Genomic DNA, 22,102 nt, shown 5'->3' on the forward strand with positions numbered 1-22,102 from the left:
GATGGACTTCTCTTGCCCGGGGCTCAGGGCATGCAGGCTTAGAGGACTTCACATTTTTAAATTATTACTTTAGAGAGAGACAGAGAGAGAGAGAGCAAGCTGAGGAGAGGGGGCAGAGGGAGGGGGAGAGAGAGAGAGAGAGAGGGAGAAAGAGAATCTCAAGCAGGTTCCACTGTAGGTGCTGAGCCCGATGTGGGGCTTGATCCCACAATCCTGGGATCATGACCTGAGTGGAAATCAAGAGTCGGACACCCAACCAACTAAGCCACCCAGGTGCCCTGAGGACTCCCCATTAAAATTTTTTTGTAACGTTTATTTAATTTTGAGAGAGAGTCACAGAGCAGGAGTTGGGGAGGAGCAGAGAGAGAGGGAGACACAGAATCTGAAGTGGGCTGCAGGCTCTGAGCTGTCAGCACAGAGCCCGATGTGGGGCTTGAACCCACGAACCGTGACATCATGACCTGAGCCTACGTTGGCTGCTTTACCAACTGAGCCACTCAGGCGCCCCCGAGGTCTCCCCATTTTAAAGAGAACACGAAACAACTGCAGATCCAGTGCCTCCTTAGAGTATCAACTCTGGCTGACCATTAGAACTGGGAAACTTAGCATTAACATGCACGCCTTGGGGGCTCATCCCAAAACCATCGGATGAGAACCTGTGGAGGTGAGGCACTGGAATTTTGAAATAATTTTGAATTTACAGAAAAGTGGCTATCATCATCCAAAGAACCCCCAGGCTCACCAGTTGTTTATACTTTGCCATACTTATATTACCATTTTCTGTCTATGTATGCATACATATACATGCATGTTACACATTCTTTTTTTCTGAATCATTTGAGGTTAAGCTACATACCATATCCACTGATCGTTAAAGTCTTCAGCATGTATCTTAAGAATGAAGAGGCTTCTTATATAGCCCAAGAACATTGTTCAAAATGAGGAACTTTGATAGTGCCATGTATTTATTTATATAAAGACTATATTCAAAGTTTGCTAATTGTCTCAATAATGTCTTTCATAGAATTTTTTCCCATACAGGAGCCAATCTAAGATCATGTGCTGTGTTTAGCTGTCATGCCTCCTTGTTGCTTCCTTGGCCTTTCTTGACACTGCCATTTTTTAAGAATCTGAATCAGTTATTCTGGTGTGTGTCCTTCCTTTTAGGTTTGTCCGATGTTTCCCCATGATTAGATTCAAGTTATGAATTTTGACAGGGATAGTGCATAAGCATATATGATGTGGATCCTTGGTACATCATACCAGGAGGCACGTTATATCAGCTTGTCCCAATATTGGTGATATTAATTCTCAACACTTGGTGAAGGTGGGTCTGCCAGGTTTCTCTAATGCCAAGTTAGCATTTTCCCCTTTGTTTAATGACTAATTTGCAGAGGGATATTTTGGAATTCTAAATATCATATTCCTCATCAAACTTTCACACAATGGTTTTAGCAAGTACTGATGATTTTTGCCTGAGATAATTATTTACTAATATGGTTACAAGATGGTGACTTTTTAATTTCATTAGACTTTCTTGTTTTTAAGTTTATTTATTTATTTGGGGGGGGGGGGTACAGAGAGAGAGAGAGAGAGAGAGAGAATCCCAAGCAGGCTCTGTGATGTCAGCACAGAGCCTGATGTGGAGCTTGAACTCGCCAATTGTGAGATCATGACCTGCACTGAAGTGGGATGCTTAACCAACTGAGCCACCCACGCGCCCCTAATTTCATTATACTTTCTCTGTGTATTAGTTGGTATTCTAATGTAAGGAAAAGCTTCCTCATCTCCCTCATTTGTCAAGGAGTTATAATTCATTACTGTCCTATTAATTTTGACACTTAACTGTCCCAGATTTGCTCAGTGAGACTCCCATCAAGCTATAGCCTATATTCTTTTCCCATGTCCCCATCTTTATTTTCTGGCATAAGATGTTCTAGGCTGATCTACTTTCCTTGCCCCAGGCTTGTGATCAGCCATTTTTCCAAGAAACTTTTTTTTTAAAGTTTATTTATTTTGAGAGACAGAGAAAGCACCAGCAAGGGGAGGGGCAGAGAGAGACGGAGAGAGAGAGAATCCCAAGCAGGCTCTCCACTGTCAGTCTCGGGGCTCAAACTCACAAACTGTGAGATTGTGACCTGAGCCGAAACCAAGAGTCTGACACTTAATCGACCGAGCCACCCAGGCATCCCCACTTCTCCAAGAAACTTAATTCTGTTTAGAGTAAAGTGTACTTAGAAACCAATATCTGGACACTAAGAATGCTCATTACTTCTAGGATTTTCTGTCAATGGCACTGGTACTTTTAGAAAGCTCCCAAGGTGATTCAAATGTGCACCAGTATTGAGAACCATTGTCTATGAAGAAGGCGCCCAACCACCACCTAAGTAGATGGCTCTAGGAAGGGAAGGGAGAGAAGATATTTAGGAGCTGTGGAGTAGTGGACCAACGCAGTATATCTCAAAGCATGGGTAAAGACACATTAGTGGGCCATATAATTCATTTACTTGGTCATGTCTAGCATTAAAAAAATAAAAATAAAAAACAAAACCTCAATAGAACAGGAGGGCATGTACTAGATTATAATATAAAGCTATTTCTTACTGAGTCACAGTCCAAAAAGATTGAGAATTGCTGGTCTAAAAAGTGCTGGGCTTTTTTTCTCCTCTGCTAGATAAGAGTGGGTGTTTCCCCCAAGCCAAACCCTAATCCAGGGAAGGGAAGAGCCAAGAGAACACCTCAAAAAGGTTGAGGGTGGGGTGCCTGGGTGGCTCAGTCGGTTAAGCGTCTCACTTCAGCTCAGGTCAGGATCTTGTGGTTCATGAGTTTGAGCTCTGCATCAGACTCTGTGCTGACAGCTCAGAGCCTGGAGCCTGCTTCGGATTCTGTGACTCCCTCTCTCTTCCCCTCTCCTGCTCACACTCTGTCTCTCTCTCACTCTCTCAAAAATAAATAAAACATTATTATTATTTTTTTTAATTGAGGATATCTCAGTATTTAGTTGAACATTTGCTTTAAGGGCAGATTGACATACAGATCATCCCCCTTGCCTGTCTGAGAAGGTTCAGTGTGACCTGGGTAGACACACTGGGGCAGAGAGAAGGAGAACCACGGAGAGGTCTGCATGTCCACCCATGAGAGTGGGTCAGGTGGACACTGGGAGGCAACTTGAACTATCTTCCTGATGCCTCAACCAAGAGGGCTGGCCACTAGGTAAGGAGATCCCCAATAGCAAAAGGCTGGGAATGGACTGGCAGAGGTGAGATCTGGGGTGGTGGTGGAAGAGGCAGAGACAGATCCAGATCCCCACAGGGGTGTTCTGCCACCTGTTGTTTCCCCCCAGGAAGAACGCATATGAAATACAGGAGTCAGAGAGTCAGCATGGAGATGCCTGCCCAAAGGACACAAGTGGTAGCCTTAGCCGGAGAAGCAGTGGCAGCCAAAAGAGGATCACAACAGACAGTGATCTGTATCTCCCTCCTTCCCACCCGTCCCGCCAGAGGAGAAAGGGATTCTGACAAGAAAAGTGTGGAAGTGTGAAAGATCTAATAGTTCTTTCCCTCACTCCCACCCCCACTGATGAAGGGTGGAGGGGGCTGGGTAAGATTTCAATGGGATGTGAGATTGAAATTTAAACTAGACTGGGCTTTCTGAAATTAGAGCATACAGAAAAGACATGGAATCCACCCAATATGCCATGAAGGGACTGGAAAGACAGATTCAAGAAGGCAGGATTGAAGACAGTTTCTGGGGAGAAGAGAAAGCTTTTGTTTAGACCCCACCATGTTGAGAGTGTTCAATAAATACTATTTCAAGGAGGCCTGGAAGATGAGAAGCAGCTGAGGATGGGTTATCTGGCAGAAAAAAAGAAAGAAAGAAAGTACAGTGTCCTCTGGGTGAGGGAGGTATTGGCATATGGAAAGGACGGAAAAGTCTGGAGGGACTATAGCCTAGTGACAGGGGACAGGCTGGATGGGGAGTTGAGTTGAGAGGACTCAAAATATGGATGGCCTGTAGCCTGCTGAGGTGAGTAGGGTTATTTTTTCATAAATGGTAAAGTATTATGTATTTATTTAAAAGGTTCCAGGGGTGTCTAGATGGCTCAGTCAATTGAGCATCTGACTCTTGATTTTGGCTCAGATCATGATCACAGGGTCATGGGATTGAGCCCCACATTCAGCTCCAAGGTGAGCATGCAGCCTGCTTGGGATTCTTTCTCTCTCACTATCCCTCCCTCTGCCTCTCTCCCTAGCTCATGCTCTCTCTCTCTCTCTCTCTCTAAAATAAAAAAAATTTTTTTTAAAGATTCCAACAGTGCACCTCTCCCTACCTCGTACAAATTCTAAAGGTACCATGTATCATTAATGTATTCTTCCAGGCTGTTTAGACGTCTCCGTGTTTCCATGTATATATTTTTAATATACGGATGAAAACTTACGGTTCTGCTATTTTTTCCGCTTGATTATATATCACAAATCTCCTTCCATGTTGTTGGTTGAATAAATGATACTAAATCCATACCATGCACCTGTTAAACTTCATGATGCTGCTCTTTAGTTGTTGACCAGAATGATGTTCTGAATATGTTCAGTGACAGATTGTAACGATGTAAAATCCTATTTTTAACAAAATATCTATAGACACTCATTTGTACCTGTTTGTACCAGAAAAAGTATAGCAGGATATACACCAAAATATTAACAGTGGTGGGATTTCTGTTTTTTTTCCCTGTTTTGGCTGTTGTTTTTTTTTACTTTCTTTAAAATAAAAAAATATATATATAATGTATAATAAAAATAATAAAAAATAAAAAAATATTTTTATAAAAATACATTAAGTCAATTCTAGACCCACATGGGGCTTGCACTCAACCTCAACCGAGATTAAGAGTCGCAGACTTTACTGACTGGGCCAGCCAGGTGCCCCTTGGTTGTTGTTTTTCTAATTTTCCTATTGTAAATAAATAGTAAATTAAAGTTTTATAACAAAAAATGTGGAAAGTAAATAGGATGAAATGGTGCTGCTATTCTTTGTTCTTTGTGTGTATGTGTGTGTGTGCACGCGCGCACACAAATGTGTGTGTGTAATTTCTCACAAAAGGGGAGAGAACAAGCATAAAGCATCATTTCAGTTCAGACACACAATCAACAACTTAAAAAAAAAAAGCCACCCATCACACTGATGGACACTGTATTTCCAAAATGAGGGGTTATCCTTGATGTCTTATAGCTTGAACAAAAAAGACATGCAGACACAAGATGACCCTGAATTTGTCCCTGAGTGAGGCAAATAGCCATATAAATTATATCACATCACCTCTGGCATTCTAGAGCAGAATCTTAATATGCAGCCACTTCCCCCCAACACAGACTGAGTTCCCTGCAGACACAAGGACCCCATAAGAACCCAGAGGGCTTCTTTCTGAGTCTGGGCTAAGACTCAGGTTTTTCCTAAATAAACTAAGGACTGTGAATCAAACAACTAACCTTTCTGTTCTTGTTTGGCCCAGAAAATCTTGACTTGCTGGTGAATGTGGTTGTCTTCACGCAGTTTCTTCTGCCACTGACGCAATTCTTGAATCTCAGGATCACACCGAACCTGGAAAATGCCCACAAAGCTTTAGTTTCTTTCCTACAACTTCTATACATTAGCTTGTTAACTCTGCATGGGAAATCCTTTACAAACCAACTGGATATGCTTTAGGTTCTAAGTGAATCAGTGTTTTAAAGGATTTATCTAAACTCCTACAGCTTATGTAGTATTTGAGTGTAAATGACGTTGTGTGAAGATTTGCTATACTAATGGTAGGTTGAGAACATTCTAGATCTGTGCTCTTCAGCAGAAATACAAAGTAGCCTCATGTGAAATTTTACATTTCCTTGCAGTTCCATTTTAAAAAGTAAAAATAAGTTAGTGAGATTATTTTTAAGAACATATTTTATTTTGGGGCATCTGGGTGGCTCAGGTTAAGCGTCCAACTCTTGATTTCAGCTCAGGTCATAATCTCACCATTCGTGGGTTCGAGCCCCATGTTGGGCTCTGCGCTGACAGTGGCAGAGCCTGCTTGGGATTCTCTCTCCCTCTCTCTCTGCCTCTCCCCGACTCACACTCCCTGTCTCTCCCAAAACAAATAAACTTAAAAAAAGAATATATTTTATTTAACCTCAAAGATCTAAAATATTATTTCAACATGTAATCAATACAAAAATTATTTATGAAATATTTTACTCTCCATTTTCCATACAGTCTTCAACATCTAGTGTGTATTTTACAGTGACATCACAGCCCAATGTGGGCTAAACACATTCCAAGTGCTCAATAATCACACACGACTGGTGGCCAGTATATCGGTTCTAGAGGAATCACAGTCAATGTATTAGTTTAATACCAATTGACTAAGCGTCTACTGCAGACTGGGCTTTGTGCTATACCTTGGCAATAAACAGATTACTGATGATAATTTTAATTAAGTTTTAGTTTTATTATTCTGTAGCTCATATTTATTGAGCACTTAGGTGCCAGGCATTGTTTAAGTCTTTTACAAGACGTAACCATCAAAACAACCCAATGAGGCAAGAATGATTATGCCCATTTTACGGATGAGGAAACTCAATTGAAGCAGCTTGCTGAGTCACAGATCTAGGAAATGGTTTTGAGATTTCCAGCTGCTCTTGAGGGGCTGAGAATCTAGTAGGAGACATAGAGTACAGGAATAAGATCACCAAGGTGTGGTAAGAATAAGGATATCAGTGAGTACAAGGGAATACAGAAGGGGAACTGAGCTCAGCCTGGAGCAGTCAGGAAACACGTCATGGAGGAGATGACTCCTGGAGTGAGCTTTGAAGCATAAACTAGAGTTAGTCATGGAGAGAGAGTGGGTAGAGTGTCATGGTGGTCCAGTTCTGCCTTACTGTGATCATGTCACAAAGCCAGGGCCCACCCTCCTGCTTTTTCAAACAAACACTGGATCTTGAAACTTCCTGCTCTGGTCATTGGGATATAGGCTTCCTGGATGAGTTTCCAAAGGGTCCTGTTGTCTTCTAGAAGCCTCACATGGCTTTTTAGAACTAGGAACCTTAGGGAGCAATGTTGGGGTCAGGATGATCTCAGTCCCTTCCCTTCCAGAAAGATCCTTGGTTCTTTATGCAGACTGATCCCATGCACATCAGAGCACTACTCACCAAGAGGCATTTGGAGAAATGGCCTTAACAAACTCAAGAAAAATAAAGTCCTTCCTATTACTTCATTTCTCAGAGCATGGGGTGCCTTAGTTATCTTAAGAAAACTACTCAAGTGATTTTTTTTCCCAAGATAAAAAGACTGTTTTCTTCTGAACTTCTAAATGGCAGCCACTCTTGTTTAAAGAAAAAAATATATATACAAATTATCTATAAATGTATATTTTTAAAATTATATATACAAAGTACTATGTATGCAAATACTTTATATGTATATCTTGTGTACACATGTATGTATAGTACTTTGTATATAATGTATACACATATACCAGCATAAAGTTATGCAAATTTCAGAGAGTAAAATGGCCCTTTATTAATGTCATAGAACATAAAGTAATTCCCCAAATCTTTTAAATTACAAACAAATGTTTTTAGTGTTTCCTAAAGTCTTATGTTCAAAAGATTAGGTACCTTCAACATCTCTGTTCTGAGGCTAAGCAAACTCAAACCCTCATGGGCAGCTAAAAAGGAGGTTATCCACATCTTTTCCAGGAACTTCTGTTTATCTGGATCCAAGCACGCAGAAACCCCCACATTTCTGCACCATGACAACTAATACTCATAATGCTAATAAAGATGAAAGATCTTCTGAACCACTAAACAAAGGTTAACACTAATTATAATCATCAAGTTGACTAGATTTTATTGTAGTCAAATTCTTTCTGTAAAACTGATGTATTCGTATAGTTTGGAAGAAGACACAGAGTGTGGGTTCCTCTAGGAAGGAAGTAAAATGGGGGAGGGAGCTTTAGCTTTTTACTCCATATTTTTCTGGACTGGATTTTTTGGGACCTTTACAAAGAGCATATATTGTTTTAGGAATACAAGCGTTTAAATTTTAAATTAACAGGCTGCTGAGAGGCAAACAAGAGTTCTTTAACTTAAGAATAACTGATAAATTTCCCTGACAATCCCCTGAACTCTCAATTACCTTAATATTTAACAAACAGAAACACCATTTCCTTCATCATTCCAGAAGGCTACAGATGTTCTCAGGATTCTGCTGACCAGTTTAGGGTGATTTTCCTCTGTCTGGCCAGAGACCCTTCATGTTTTTCTTGATTTCCTTCATTTGGAAAGCAAGGACTGCTATTTACTAAAGTGGAGCATGGCAGCCTTGTTAGTTAACTTCTCATTACCAGGAAAGCCTGGATCCCCAGAGAAGGCTTTTGTGAGCCCTGGGGAAAGCACACACCCATTGAACAGGGCTAATCCCGGTCATTATAGTCATGATTACGGAATCAATTTAAATGGCAGTGGCTGTGCCAATCAGCAAATACCGTAGAGTGCAGTGTAATGTTTAACACATCAACAGTTTCATTGCTTTTAAAAAAAGAAGTCTCCTTTACGAGTGGCTTCCTACTTTTACTTGTTTAAATTACCACATGGAGTCCATCTGCTCTTCCAAGATACGCACACCGAGTAATACACACATTATTGTGTACTTGACTTTGGGTAAGCCAAGAAAGAAAACTCCATTAAGTGGAAGTGAATTTTAAAAAAAAAAAAATGCCCATGAACCAATCAAATTCTCCTAATTATCTATTACTCTGATGAAAGCCAAAACAGGACACCATATTGGTTAAGAAATCCAACTCTCTATCGGAAAGACTGAAGTTGAATCTCAGCTCTGCAAATGACAAGCTGAGGAACCTATGAGCAAGTTACTTAAACTGTCTGAGCCTTGATTTCCTCTCCTGTAAAATGGAGGTAGTATACATATTTCCTTCATTGCACTGGTGTGAAAACAAGATGAGATATTGTCTGGTCCATAGTAAGCCCTCCCTGTTTTAGCAATTTCTTACATCAACTAATAAAGTAGTAAGAATAATCTGAGTTCAGCTCTGGGGTTGTATCCTACAACCACTGGTAGGACACGGAGCCAACTGGCTGAAGAGCCAGTGATTCATAAAATTGGAAGTGAGGTCTCTTCCCAAGGGCTTACAGTTTATTGAATACATAAATGATCTTACAATTATATAACTGTAGGCATTACTCAACCAGTAGAGAGATATCAGGGCTGTAGGATGGTGACTGCAGGCAGGGAAGAAGAGAGGGGCCCTATGGCTGGGACTTGGAAATTACCCTTCATACTTCTGAATTCCTCTTAGCTCAGTTGTTTTCTTTGCTTCTTGGCAAAACAGACAATAACATAGCAACGCCTATTTTCTCTGGAGGATTCCTTGGGGTTTTTCTAGTTGCTTTGGAGGAAGAAACTTTCAGTATAGTACAGTTCCTGGAAAGATGCTGGAGAAACAACACAACGGTCAGCACTTCAGTCGTGTTGGCAAGAGTCAGCCTCCAACTGGGTGTGAGACACCTCAGAAGGTCCTTACCACATCCTTGCCATGACTTGATGTACTAACGATAATACTGAAGGATTTTATACTCGGGAAAAGTGGATTTCAACAAGAAGGAAATATATGTTTGCAAATTCTCTTGCAAATACCTAATGAAATATTCACAGTTCCCAACTCTCTCATACGTTCCATTTTCTCTCTGCAAGTAAGCTTCATTTCTTCATTTCTTCTTTATTTCTTCTCAGATCTTTGGCAAAATGAAACAAAAGTTGGTTTCTCATTCTGGTAGTTATGAGTGTTCCATATTGTTTTTAGGAACAAATTATAAAAACCTGTAGATATAACATATTTCCTGGTATTGTGGAAGTGTCCCAGACATTCATCCGTACTAAGATAGTATGCCTCTTAGAAGTTGCTGGGGGCTTTCAGGGAGGAGCAGAAATGTGTTCTAGAGAAATATATACTTTTTTAAATTTTTAAGAGAGAGAGCGTGCAAGCAGGGGAGGGGGCAGAGGAAGAAAGAGAGAGAGAGAGAGAGAGAGAGAGAGAGAGAGAGAGAATATTAAGCAGGTTCCACACTAAGTGTGGAGCCTGATGTGGAGCTCAATCCCACAACCCTGGGATCATGACCAGAGCCGAAATCAAGAGTTGGACACTCAACCTACTGAGCCAACCAGGTGGTCCTAGGAAAATATTTTTTAAACAGTGGATTCAGCACTTTAGCGAGTAGTAAATTCACTTTAGTGGGTTATGAATAACATTTTAAAAAGTCTAATCCAATAGAAAATACCAGATATTCTTTTATCATTAAGGACCCACTTTATCTCTGAAAATGTTTTTTTCTTTCAAAGTCTATTTTATCTGATGTTAAGAATGCAAGATCACTTTCCTTTTGGTTGGTATTTGTGCCGTATATCTTTTTCATCTCTTTACTTTCAACTATTCTGGATCATTTTGTGTTACCTGTACCTCTAGCATAGAGGCAGATTTCTTTTTAATCCAATCTGAAAAATCAGAGTTTATTCTATTTACACTTATTGTGATCAGTAATATTTTATTAATCTAATTCACCAAATGTTTTTATTTATCATGCTTTTACATTTTTTTCCTTTCCTGCTTTCTATTGCATTGGATTTTCTTTTTTTTTTTTAAGATTTTATTTTTTTAAGTAATCTCTACACCCAACATGGGGCTGGAACCTACAAACCCGAGATCAAGAGCCGCACACTCTACCACTGAGCCAGCCAGGCACCCCTGAATTAGATTTTTGTATTCCATTTTTCCCCTTCCACTGATTTGTTAGTTCATATTATATATTTTTTGAATATGTCATTATAATGTAATAACTTAAAGTAAAAAATGAGTCTGTCCAACCTCCCCTGAAGCACTTACAGGACTTTAGAAGACTTTAACGTCCCACTCTCATCTCTCATGATTGTTGTCCAGTATTTTAGTTTCCCCTCATTTATTCATTCCCCCACTGGTGTGTGTATATGTGTGTGTTGTGTGTATATATGTATACATATGTGTATATATGTATATATGCACATGCAGTATATGTACATAAGTGTACATGTGTGTGTATGTGTATATATATATATGTGTGTGTGTGTGTGTATATATAAAATAGTCAATGTCTATTTAGATGTAGTAGCTTCCTCATTCACTATTGTTTCTTGCATTCTGCTCCCACTCCTTCCTTGTGGATTCAATTTCCTTCTAACTCAAGTACATCATTTAGTAGTTCCTCCAGTGAGAGATGTGTTTGAAAATGTATTTAGCCATTGCTCTTGGATGATAATTTAGTAAATTGATTAATAATAAGTTGATTAATAAAATGATAATTTAGTAAATAATAAATAATAAATCTATTATTAGATAATTAATTTAATATAATTCTCTGTTGAATGTTACTTTCCCATAGAGTTAGAACACACTTCACCGTTTTCTGGCATGTGCTACTGCTGCTCAGTAATTTTTTTTTTAAGTTTACTTATTTATTTTGAGAGAGACATAGTGTGAGCAGGGGAGGGGCAGAGAAAGAAGGAGAGAAAGAGACATCCCAAGCAGACTTCATGCTGTTAGCACAGAGCCAATGCAGGGCTCAGACTCACAAAATCATGAGATCCATACCTGAACTGAAACCAATAGTCGAATGCTTAACCAACTGAGCCACCCAGGCACTCCTGCTGATCCGTAATCTTTTCTTTTAATTTTTTTTAATGTTTATTCATTTTTTGAGAGAAAGAGAGAGCATAAGTGGGAGTGGGGCAGAGAGAGAGAGGGAGACACAGAATCCAAAGCAGGCTCCAGGCTCTGAGCTGTCAGCACAGGGCTTGAACTCATGAACCACGAGATCACGACCTGACTGAAGTTGGACGCTTAACTGACTGAGCCACCCAGGCGCCCCTGATCAGTAATCTTGATCAGTCTCATTGTTCTTCCTAAGTAGGCAATCCTTCTTTCAAAACAGTTTTAAGACTTCCTCCTTGCTTGTGGCATTCCAGTTTCACCAGGTAGCATTTTGCTGTGATTCTGTCCTCATGTATCTAGTTTGGGATTCATGTTTCTTCAACTTTGGGATATTCTCACCCAAAGATCTCTATCAACACTGCTTCTCACCCACTCATTCTGTTGTCACCCTCTGCAATTTCTATTAGACTTGTGTTTGACCTTCTCCTTGTCTCAACTGCTTTCCCCAATTTCCCACTCTAGCTCCCTGCTGCCTTCTTTCTCCCAGATCTCTCTGTGAATAGTAATTACTCCTCCAGCTGTGTCTGTCTACTATTTAATGCACACCCAAAATATGGTCCATGGATCAGCACCATTGGCATTACTTGAGCTCATTAAGACATGCAAATTCATGGGTTCCACCTAAGACCTATGAAGTCAGAACTGAATAGAGAGGGGCCAGGAATCTATGTTTAACAAACTCTCCAGGTGATTCTGAAGCTTACTGGAGTTTGAGAGGCATGGCTTTAGCCTGTTTGCTAAATTGTTTTCTTTTCTTTTTTTTTTTAAACTTTTTTAAATGTTTATTTATTTATGAGAGACAGAGAGTGTGTGTGAGTGGGGAAGGGGCAGACAGAGGTGGGGACAGAGGATCTGAAGCAGGCTCCACGCTGTCAGCACAGAACCCAATGTGGAGCTCGATCCCATGAAATGTGAAATCATGACCTGAGCCAAAGTTGGATGCTCACCAAATGAGCCACCTAGGTGTCCCTAAATTGTTTTCATTTCTAGAGGTTGTACTTAGTTCTTTTTCAAATCTGATCCTTTTTTTTCTTACTCCCCTATTTAGCAAGGCTTATATTCTTTAAAAAAAATTTTAGTATATTTCTATAATCATCTTAAACGTACTTATTTCACAGTCTCAAATTGCCACCCTTGAGGCCTTGGATTCTCCAGTTGGTTGTACTTACTAGCTGCCCCCGCCTTCCCCTGCCTCCATTCCTTGTTGGTTTATTTTTTATTATAAGCTCATAGTCACTGAGGGCCCTAGTTCCATTTCCAGGTCTGAGGTCATGTTTTTTATGCAGGAGTCAATACAGGTTTTTTTTAAACATCAGATAGTAAATATTATTTTTTAATTTTTTTAATGTTTATTCATTTGTAAGAGAGAGAGAGAGAGAGAGAGAGAGAGAGAGAGAGAGAGAGAGCCAGTGGGGGAGGAAGAGAGAGGGAGACACAGAATCTGAATCAGGCTCCCGGCTCTGAGCTGTCAGCACAGGGCCTAACACAGGGCTCACAAATCATGAGATCATGACTTGAGCTGAAGTCAGACACTTAACCACTGAGCCACTCAGGTGCCCCAATATTTTTGGTTTTATGGGCCATATGGTGTCTGTCCCAATGACTCTGTCATTATAGCACAAAAACAATCATACCCAATATGTATTTTTAAAAATGGGCATGGCTGCATTCTAGTAAACTTTATTTAAACAGTGGGCCAGAGTTGGTCCACAGGCTATAGTTTGTCAGCCCCTGCTCTTATCCTTAAGTGGGCATTAGAATTGTCGCCCCCAGGGGCGCCTGGGTGGCTCAGTTGGTTGAACGTCCAACATCTTTGGCTTAGGTCATGATCTCACAGCAGTCTGGAGCCTGCTTTGGATTCTGTGTCTCCCTCTCTCTGCCCCTCCCCCGCTTGTACTCCACCTCTCTGTCTCTCAAAAATAAACATAAAAAAAAAAAAAAGAAGAATTGTAGCCCCAAGCTTCCCTTGGTGCCCCTTCCATTTTTCTGTATGTATTGCACACACATTATTCCTTTAAGACAATTCTCTAAATTTACCTGATGATATTGAGATCACTTAGGGCACTTGTTAAAAGTGGAATCTCACGGGGGCTCCTGGGTGGCTCAGTCGGTTAAGCATCTGACTCTTGATTTCGGCTCAGGTCATGATCTCACAGTTCATGAGTTTGAGCCCTCTGTCAGAGGCTTGGGATTCTCTCTCTCCCTCTCTCTCTGCACACCTCCCCCCCCCCCCAATAAATAAACATGAAAAAAATAGAATCTCAGGATCTTGCCTTGTAGGCTCTGATTCATTGCATGTGAGGTGGAACCAACATGTATGTTTAGTAAGAACCCCAGGTGATTCTAATGATCTGAAGAGTTTGAAACTGCTCTAACCAAGGAATATGTGAAGAATGAACTTAATGTTGAGACTGACATCTACTTTAACACCCGCAGATTTTTATCTCAGTTCTTACACAATGCCACGTTGATTATTCAAATTCTTAAAATCAGAGTCAAGAAGGACTTCTCAGGCTATTCGTGTGTGGTCAGGAGACAGGATCTGTATGACTCATGAACAGCAACTGCTTTTTGGTGGGGTAGTCTTTTCAGTGCAATTCTAGAAAGGCCTTCTCCTAGGAAGCCACACCTATTTTTTATACTAAAGTTCCTTGAACAATAATATCATATTGCAGTATATACTTGGAAAAAGAGGAATTTCCCCCAACAGCTCGGGGATGACAGTTGAGATAAAGTTCATCCAACTTTCCTTGGTACTTGTTTACCCAAATAATCAGGGAATTATTAAGTTGCAAAAGTATTTAAGGGATTCGATGAACTTTCCAATGATTTATGAATTACAGCCAAGTGAATGATGTCAAAGACCATATTATTGCACAATGCTTTGATCTTCTTCTTACCATTGATACCCGTAACTGACATTTATATAGTTATGGCTGCCCAGATGTTTCTAATGTGCAGTCAAGGTTGAGAGCCACTGCTCAAAATTGTAGACACTTCACCCCTCCACCAGTGGCACTCAAAGTGGGGTCCTTAAACTAGCAGCTTCAACATCTCTTGAGAGCTAGTTTGAAATGTAAGTGCTCAGGCCCTGTTGCAATCCTACTGACTCTGATACTCTGGAGTTGAGGCCCAGCAATCTGTGTGTTTAGGAGGCTTTCCAGATCATTCTGATGTAGACTACTGTATGAGAACTGTTGCATTGTTCCCCTAGTGAATCCCAGCTCCCTGGATCCCTGCCCCTTGGAAACCTGTACCACTCTTCTCATTAAGCAGGGGAGTCTAGCCCCCCTCTTTCTTTTTTTTTTTTTAATTTTTTTTTAACATTTATTTATTTTTGAGAGACAGAGAAAGACAGAGCATGAGTGGGGGAGGGGCAGAGAGCGAGAAGGAGACACAGAATCTGAAGCAGGCTCCAGGCTCTGAGCTGTCAGCACAGAGCCTGATGCAGGGCTTGAACCCATGAACCGTGAGATCATGACCTGAGCCGAAGTCGGATGCTCAACCGACTGAGCCGCCCAGGTGCCCCTATCCCCCCTCTTTCGAATCTAGGTGAGCCTCATGACTTGCTTTGACCAATAGAAGGTAACTGAAGAGCTGCTGTGCAAGTTTCAGAGTCTGGGCCTCAAGAAGGCTTGAAGCTTCCATTTCTAAAAATTTTTTTTTTTCAACGTTTATTTATTTTTGGGACAGAGAGAGACAGAGCATGAACGGGGGAGGGGCAGAGAGAGAGGGAGACACAGAATCGGAAACAGGCTCCAGGCTCTGAGCCATCGGCCCAGAGCCTGATGCGGGACTCGAACTCACGGACCGCGAGATCGTGACCTGGCTGAAGTTGGACGCTTAACCGACTGTGCCACCCAGGCGCCCCGAAGCTTCCATTTCTAGAATGTTTTTTCCATAATGTAAGGAAACTGGTCTGGCCCACTGGAGGATGACAGGCCATGTGGAAGAGAACTGAAGAGCCCCAGACATGTGCCTGGGGCCACCTTGGAACTTCCAGCCCAGCCCAGGAGGTCATCTAGGCCAAGAATACCACAGAGCTGCTGGAGAAGTCCATCATGGCCAAAGGGTGCATGCTGAAAGTGGTACAGATGAGGTTGGAGCGCCAGACTCAGAGCCCCAGTGGGGAGCCATGTAGGGACATCCCACACACAGTTGAAGGTCCTGAATGCAGCATTCACCATTAAATGCACCAACCGAATGCAGCCATGTGAGTGAGTAGAGGAGAAATCAGCAGAACTACCCAGTTAACCCAGAGGGCTGTGAACAAGAATCAATTGCTGTGGTTTAAGTCACTAAGATTGAGCAGCAGGAGGGCTTATATTACAGCTGTACAATTTACCCACATACTTTGCCTTGAAGGGAAATTGATTAGCCCTTTAAAGAGAAACACTCTGGAAAAGTTGTAATTTTGGCCAGTACTACCACCAGGCAGAGTATTGGGTGCATCAGATGCAACTAATACATAGGGCTGGCTTCACGGGCACCCTGTACAGTCACACAGGCCCTGTGCTTAGAAGGGCCTTACATTGTTTTCACACCCTTGTTGTCACCATCTAGAAATTCTTAAAACTTTGAACCAAGGGCCCTGTGTTTTTATTTTACACTAGGCCCTGCAGATTATGAATCCAGTCCCACCAATACATAGTTCCGTCATTTATTCATCACAACACCCCCAGAATTTGGCTTATCAGTTTTCACCATGTATTTGGGATGCGTTGCGACTCAGCAAATAAAAAGGGGGGCGGGAGTTGCAGACTGTCTGGCCACAGACATAGCATGGCATAGCATTTTCTGAGCATATTAAGGAAAATCCACTTGCAGAAATAACCCAGAGTATATTTAAACAACCACAGGACGAGGCAGGGGGAAGGGGAAGAGACTGGCCTGGGAAGCTAGGCCCCAAGCAGGCTAAACTCACTATTAATAGTGCTGTGGCCTATTTTGGCCTGCCTGGTGGCCCTGAAAATTGCCCTGAGAACTGGGCCTGGGAAATGACTGTGGAAATCAGGTGCCTTCATTCTGGGGTATCACTGGAACCATGCTGGGCACAGACAGAGGTCTTTCTGACAAGCTCAAGGACATTTTGCAAAACAGGATTTTCTTTGACAGGGAATTAAAAAAAAAATTAAGGTTGGGACACCTGGGTGGCTCAGTCAGTTAAGCATCTGACTTCAGCTCAGGTCATGATCTCATGGTTCGTGGGTTCAAGCCCTGCATCGGGCTCTGTACTGATGGCGTGGAGCCTGGAAACTTCTGTGTGTTTCTGTCTCTCTCTCTGCCCCTCCCTTGCTTGTGCTCTCAGTCTCTCTCTCAAAAATAAATAAATAAACTGGAAAAAACATTAAGGCAAACTATCAGGAAATGATTGGGAATATTAGGGAAGAAAATGCATTGATGAGATCAAGTCAATAAGGAACTAACAGGAAACCCTAACCACGTGTTAGGCACTATGCTAAGCACTTAACATACACCATTTCATTTATACCCTCACATATAACTCTGTGAAGGCAGCACTATTATCCCCATTTTACAGGAAAGAAAACTGAGGCTTGGGAAAATGTGACCTTATTAAAGGTCACAGGGTTGATGAGCCAGGATTCAAACCCACATCATGGTACTCCAACTACTCAGGCTGTCCCCTACAGCTCTTCCTCTCAAACTTTCGTATGCAAAGACTCACCTGGGAATCCTGTTAAGATACAGATTCTGATTCTAGAGGTATGGGGTGATGCCTAGATTCTGCACTGCCAACGATTTGTCACGTGATGATGACCCCACTGGTCCTCAGACCCCAATTTGAGTAGCAGGGATGTGGATATTACAATAGTTTTCCTGCTTCTACTTTTTTTTTTTTTTCCAACATTTATTTATTTTTGGGACAGAGAGAGACAGAGCATGAACAGGGGAGGGGCAGAGAGAGAGAAGGAGACACAGAATCGGAAACAGGCTCCAGGCTCTGAGCCATCAGCCCAGAGCCCGACGCGGGGCTCGAACTCACGGACCGCGAGATCGTGACCTGGCTGAAGTCGGACGCTTAACCGACTGCGCCACCCAGGCGCCCCCCTGCTTCTACTTCTAACCTCCTACAGTTTGGTTTCTCTACAGCGGCCTGCGTTATTGTGTTCGTTTCCCCTGCTGCATAGTAAGTGACCTCCCAAAATTTGGCAGCTCACAATGGCAATGAACACTTATCTCACACAGCTTCTGAGGCTCAGGAATCCAGGTGAGGCTCAGCTAGGTGGTTCTGGCTCAAGGTCTCTCACAAGGTTACAACTAGGATGTTAGCTGGGCCTGTAGTCACCTGAAGGTTTGGTGGGGCTGGAGGAGCTGCTTCTAAGATGGTTCACTCATGTAGCTATTGGGTGGAGGTCTCAGTTCTTGTATGTGGGTGTCTCTGTAGAGCTGCTCGTGACATGGCAGCTGGCTTCTCCCAGAGTGAATGATCCAAGACAGAGAGAGAGAGAGAGAGAGAGAGAGAGAGAGAGAGAGAGAGAGACCAAGGCTGCAATGTCATTTATAACCTAATCTTGGAAGTGGCATGCCATTCTTTCTGCCATATTCTATTGGTTACACAAATCAACCCTGGTATAGTTGTGGGAAGGGATGCTTCAGAAATGAGAATACCAGGAGGTGGGGATCATAGGGGAGTCATTGTGGATGCTGGCCTGATGGAAACTAAGTGAGAGAATGCCTCTCTTCTCAGCTTCATTGATGTTGGCCTTGGCCATGTGACTTGCTTAGGCTACTGGAATGAGTGGGGAAGTGGCACATCCCAGACTAGGCCTTAAGACTTGTGTGTGTTTTTCCTCACCCCTTTGAGAGCTTTTGATCTCTGATGTAAAAAGAACATGGCCTTGGCAGCTGCTGATCTCAGAAGAATGACAGACCCTGGACAAAACTACATAGAACCCAACAGCCTAGAGCCAAGCACAGCCAAACACAATTTGGAACAGCTGAAATCTGGCTGGTCTGCTGGCATGTGAGTAGGAAATAAATATATGTTGTGAGCCACTGAGTTTTGGGGTGGTTTGTTAAGCAGCATTATTGTGACAATAGCTAGCTGACACACTTCTTGACATTATGTATTTATTTTTATCTGTATAGTCTATGGCAAGAATGCCAGTTCCATGAGGGCAGGGACTTGGTCTTATTTCCTGCAGTACTCGCAGCATCTGGACCAACGCCTGCCTGCCCCATAGCAGGTACTCAATAAACACTAGTGAGTGAATATCAGTGAATGAATTGATCTAATTGTAGAGCATGCCTGCTTAACCTTTATGCTATTAGACTGCCTTCGAGTTAGCCTAGAAAATTACCAAGTATTAGAAAAAGAATTGTCTTGAATAGGAGTTCTAGGCAGCATACCCTTTACAAAGAAAATGGGACATGCACCAAGTTGTCTGCCACTGTCTCTGTGCCAGATGCCATCCCTCTTCATCTGGGCCACCCAGGTCACCCCGGACTTCACCCAGAAGCGGACCCTGGAGTCACCCAGAAACCACAATCACCCTCTGCCTGAGAATGGAAGTGCTGCTTTAAATGACACTGGCTCACCTGGTTGGGTGGCTGTCCCCAGAGGAAAGCCAGAGTGATGGCTAATGACACACACAAAGAGAGGAAATCACCCCCCCACCCCTGCCCTGAACAGCTGCACCAGGAGACACCCCCCTCTGGAAAGGAGGAAGAGGAAGTCAAGAAAGCTGTAAAGCTGACTAACAATCTGGGGAAGGCAACAGTCACAAAAAAGCAGAAGGAAAAAGGCTGGTCCTTAAGTCACTAATTGTTGGGCTGACTGACAAAATACAAATCAATACCCACTCCTCAGGTTTTCCTCAGGTCCTGCCACTTCAGGGCTCACTTTGGGTTGGGAATATCTTGAATGCGAAACTGGCCAAATTCGTACCTTCCAACTACATGAACAGTGTGTTTTCCTTCAAATACAAATGCTCAGCGGGCACCTGGGTGACTCAATGGGTTGAGCATCTGACTTTGGGTCAGGTCATGACCTCACGGGTTCATGAGTTCGAGGCCCACATCAGGCTCACTGCTGTAAGTGCAGAGCCCTCTTCAGATCTTTTGTTCTCTTTTCTCTCTGCCCCACATCTGCTTGTACTCTCTCTCTCAAAAATTAACATTAAAAAACCCCACAAATACAAATGCTCAGAATAGATCTATGTGTGCTGATGTGGAAAGCTATCCTCAATGCTAAAAGAAAGGCAGGACTCAGGATGTAGAGTGTGTACCCATATTTATAAAAAACAGAATAAATATACATAAATGTTCACATGTACAAAAGAAAAACACTAAAAAGACACACACCAAATTGTTAACAGTGGTTTTATCTGGGAGACAGGTTTTGAGTAGGACAAGAATGGAGAGTTCCACATTTAACTTCAAAGTACTTGTTATAAAAAATAAAAAAATTTAAAAAATAAAGTACTTGTTATATATAAACTATAAGGTACCACCTGGGTGGCTCAGTCAGTTAAATGTCCAACTTCAGCTCAGGTCACAATCTCACAGTTCACAAATTCAAGCTCTGTGTTGGGCTCTGTGCTGACAGCTCAGAGCCCAGAGCCTGCTTCAGATTCTGTGTCTCCCTCTCTCTCTGTCCCTCCCCACTCTGTCCCTCCCTTGCTCGCACTCTCACTCTTTCTCTCAAAAAAAAAATTTTTTTTTTTAATTAAAAAAAAGTACTTGTTATGGACTGAATGTGTTCTCCTCAAATTGTAGCCCCCAACATGATGAGATTAGGGAGTGGTAATTAGGATTAGATGAAGTCACCAGGATAGGATCCTCATGACGGGATTAGTACTCTTGTAAGAGGAAATCAGAGAACTTGTTCTTTCTGTCTCTCTCTCTCTCTGCCATAAGTGGACACAGCAAGAAGGCAGCCATCTGCAAGCCAGGAAGAAGTTTCTCACCAGACACCAAATATGCCGGCACCTTGATCCTGAGGCTCCCAGCCTTCAGAACTGTAAGAAATAAATGTCTGTTGCTTAAGTTCCCCGATCTGTGGCATCCTGTTATACAGCAGCCCAAGCTAAGACATTATTTCTGTATGGGTTTTGTTTACCATGACTATCTTCCGTTTTATAATAAAAATATCAATGAAAGACTTTTTTCATACAAAGATGGCCATCCATTTCCATACCCAAATTGACATGCTCCTCCTTGCAATATGTTCTGAGGTGGTCAGATGTGGTTGTAAAAGGACCTCTTGTTTCATATGACGTTTGCCAGTGACAAGGAGGCCTCTCCTCCATTGCTCTGAGGTGAGGACTGTTATTGAATCCTTGACGCCATGCCTCTGCTTGCCTTGTCCTTTTAGTTACATCAGTGTTTACTTGCCACAAATTAGTGCTGACTTAACCCATCCGGCAGAAGATTGTGGTCTACAGCCATGCCCAGATCTGCCCACATCACCACCCCTCGGGAATGGGTGTGTTTATCCCACTTCTCATCTCCATCTGCTCCTTGGCGTTCCAGCTACTCTCATACCTCAAGCAATCTTCTAATAGCACACATAAAATTGACAGAGAAAGACTACTCTCTCCATCTGCTCTTGAAAACCTCTCTGATGTGTTTAGGAAACAGAACCTCAAATAGGGTACTTTTCAAATAGGGAAGACACTGATAGATAATTACACCCATAGTGATACCATTCATTTCTGCAGCTAGAATTCACAGGACACTTTCTTGTGTGGTGCCACTGAAGAACATTTTGATCTTTATGCTAACGTGGTGAGCTGGGCAACTATTATCAGTCTCAAAGAGAAAGAAACTGAGATTCCGAGGATAGTGATTTGCACTGGATCATCTAGTAGATAGGTAGCAAAGTGGATTCCAATTCACTGGTGGGTCTTAAATCTGGCTGTACATTAGTGTCACGTCAGGGGTCTTTTAAAAACTGCCAATCTCTTATTCTCATCCTGGCCAGTTGAACAAAAATCTCAGGGGAATGAGGCCTTGGGTATTAGAATTTAAAAAGAAAATCTTTCCAAGGATGACCTTGATATACAGTGAGGCTTGAAACCATTGCAATCCATAGGTAATAGATAAGCCAGTCTTTTGTTAAACTCACATGTGCTAATTCATCACCAGGATTAAGAGCTCTCTCTTATTGGGGTGCTATATTGGGGTGCTATACCACTCAACAGTAAAAAGGAAGAGACTACTGATCTCCACAACCACATGCAGGAACCTAATGCATCAGGTCCAGTGAAGGAAGCCAGATACAAAGGCTATATTTTTTATGATTCCATTTATCTGACATTCTGGAAAAGGCAAAACCAGAGGGGCAGA

At 42.1% G+C, this 22,102-nt stretch overlaps 1 protein-coding gene and 1 long non-coding RNA gene across 7 annotated transcripts in view; one reads left to right on the top strand and one right to left on the bottom strand.

Annotated features, from left to right (window-relative positions):
• Positions 1 to 22,102, bottom strand: part of IQCK (IQ motif containing K) — a 126,313-nt gene that overhangs the window by 33,024 nt on the left and 71,187 nt on the right. For all 6 annotated transcript variants that reach the window (XM_040458904.1, XM_040458900.1, XM_040458905.1 and 3 more), the window contains one exon: positions 5,487 to 5,598. In XM_040458904.1, the coding sequence (XP_040314838.1) occupies positions 5,487 to 5,598 (112 nt within the window). The remainder of the gene's footprint in view (positions 1 to 5,486; positions 5,599 to 22,102) is intronic.
• LOC121019442 (uncharacterized) lies at positions 17,866 to 20,800 on the top strand. Its single transcript, XR_005785583.1, has 3 exons — positions 17,866 to 18,020; positions 18,620 to 18,776; positions 20,672 to 20,800. It is a non-coding gene; the product is annotated as an uncharacterized LOC121019442 (long non-coding RNA).

This window comes from Herpailurus yagouaroundi, unplaced genomic scaffold (assembly GCF_014898765.1).
Source record: "Herpailurus yagouaroundi ecotype Mexico unplaced genomic scaffold, PumYag 222, whole genome shotgun sequence".
NCBI classification, from domain to species: domain Eukaryota; kingdom Metazoa; phylum Chordata; class Mammalia; order Carnivora; family Felidae; genus Herpailurus; species Herpailurus yagouaroundi.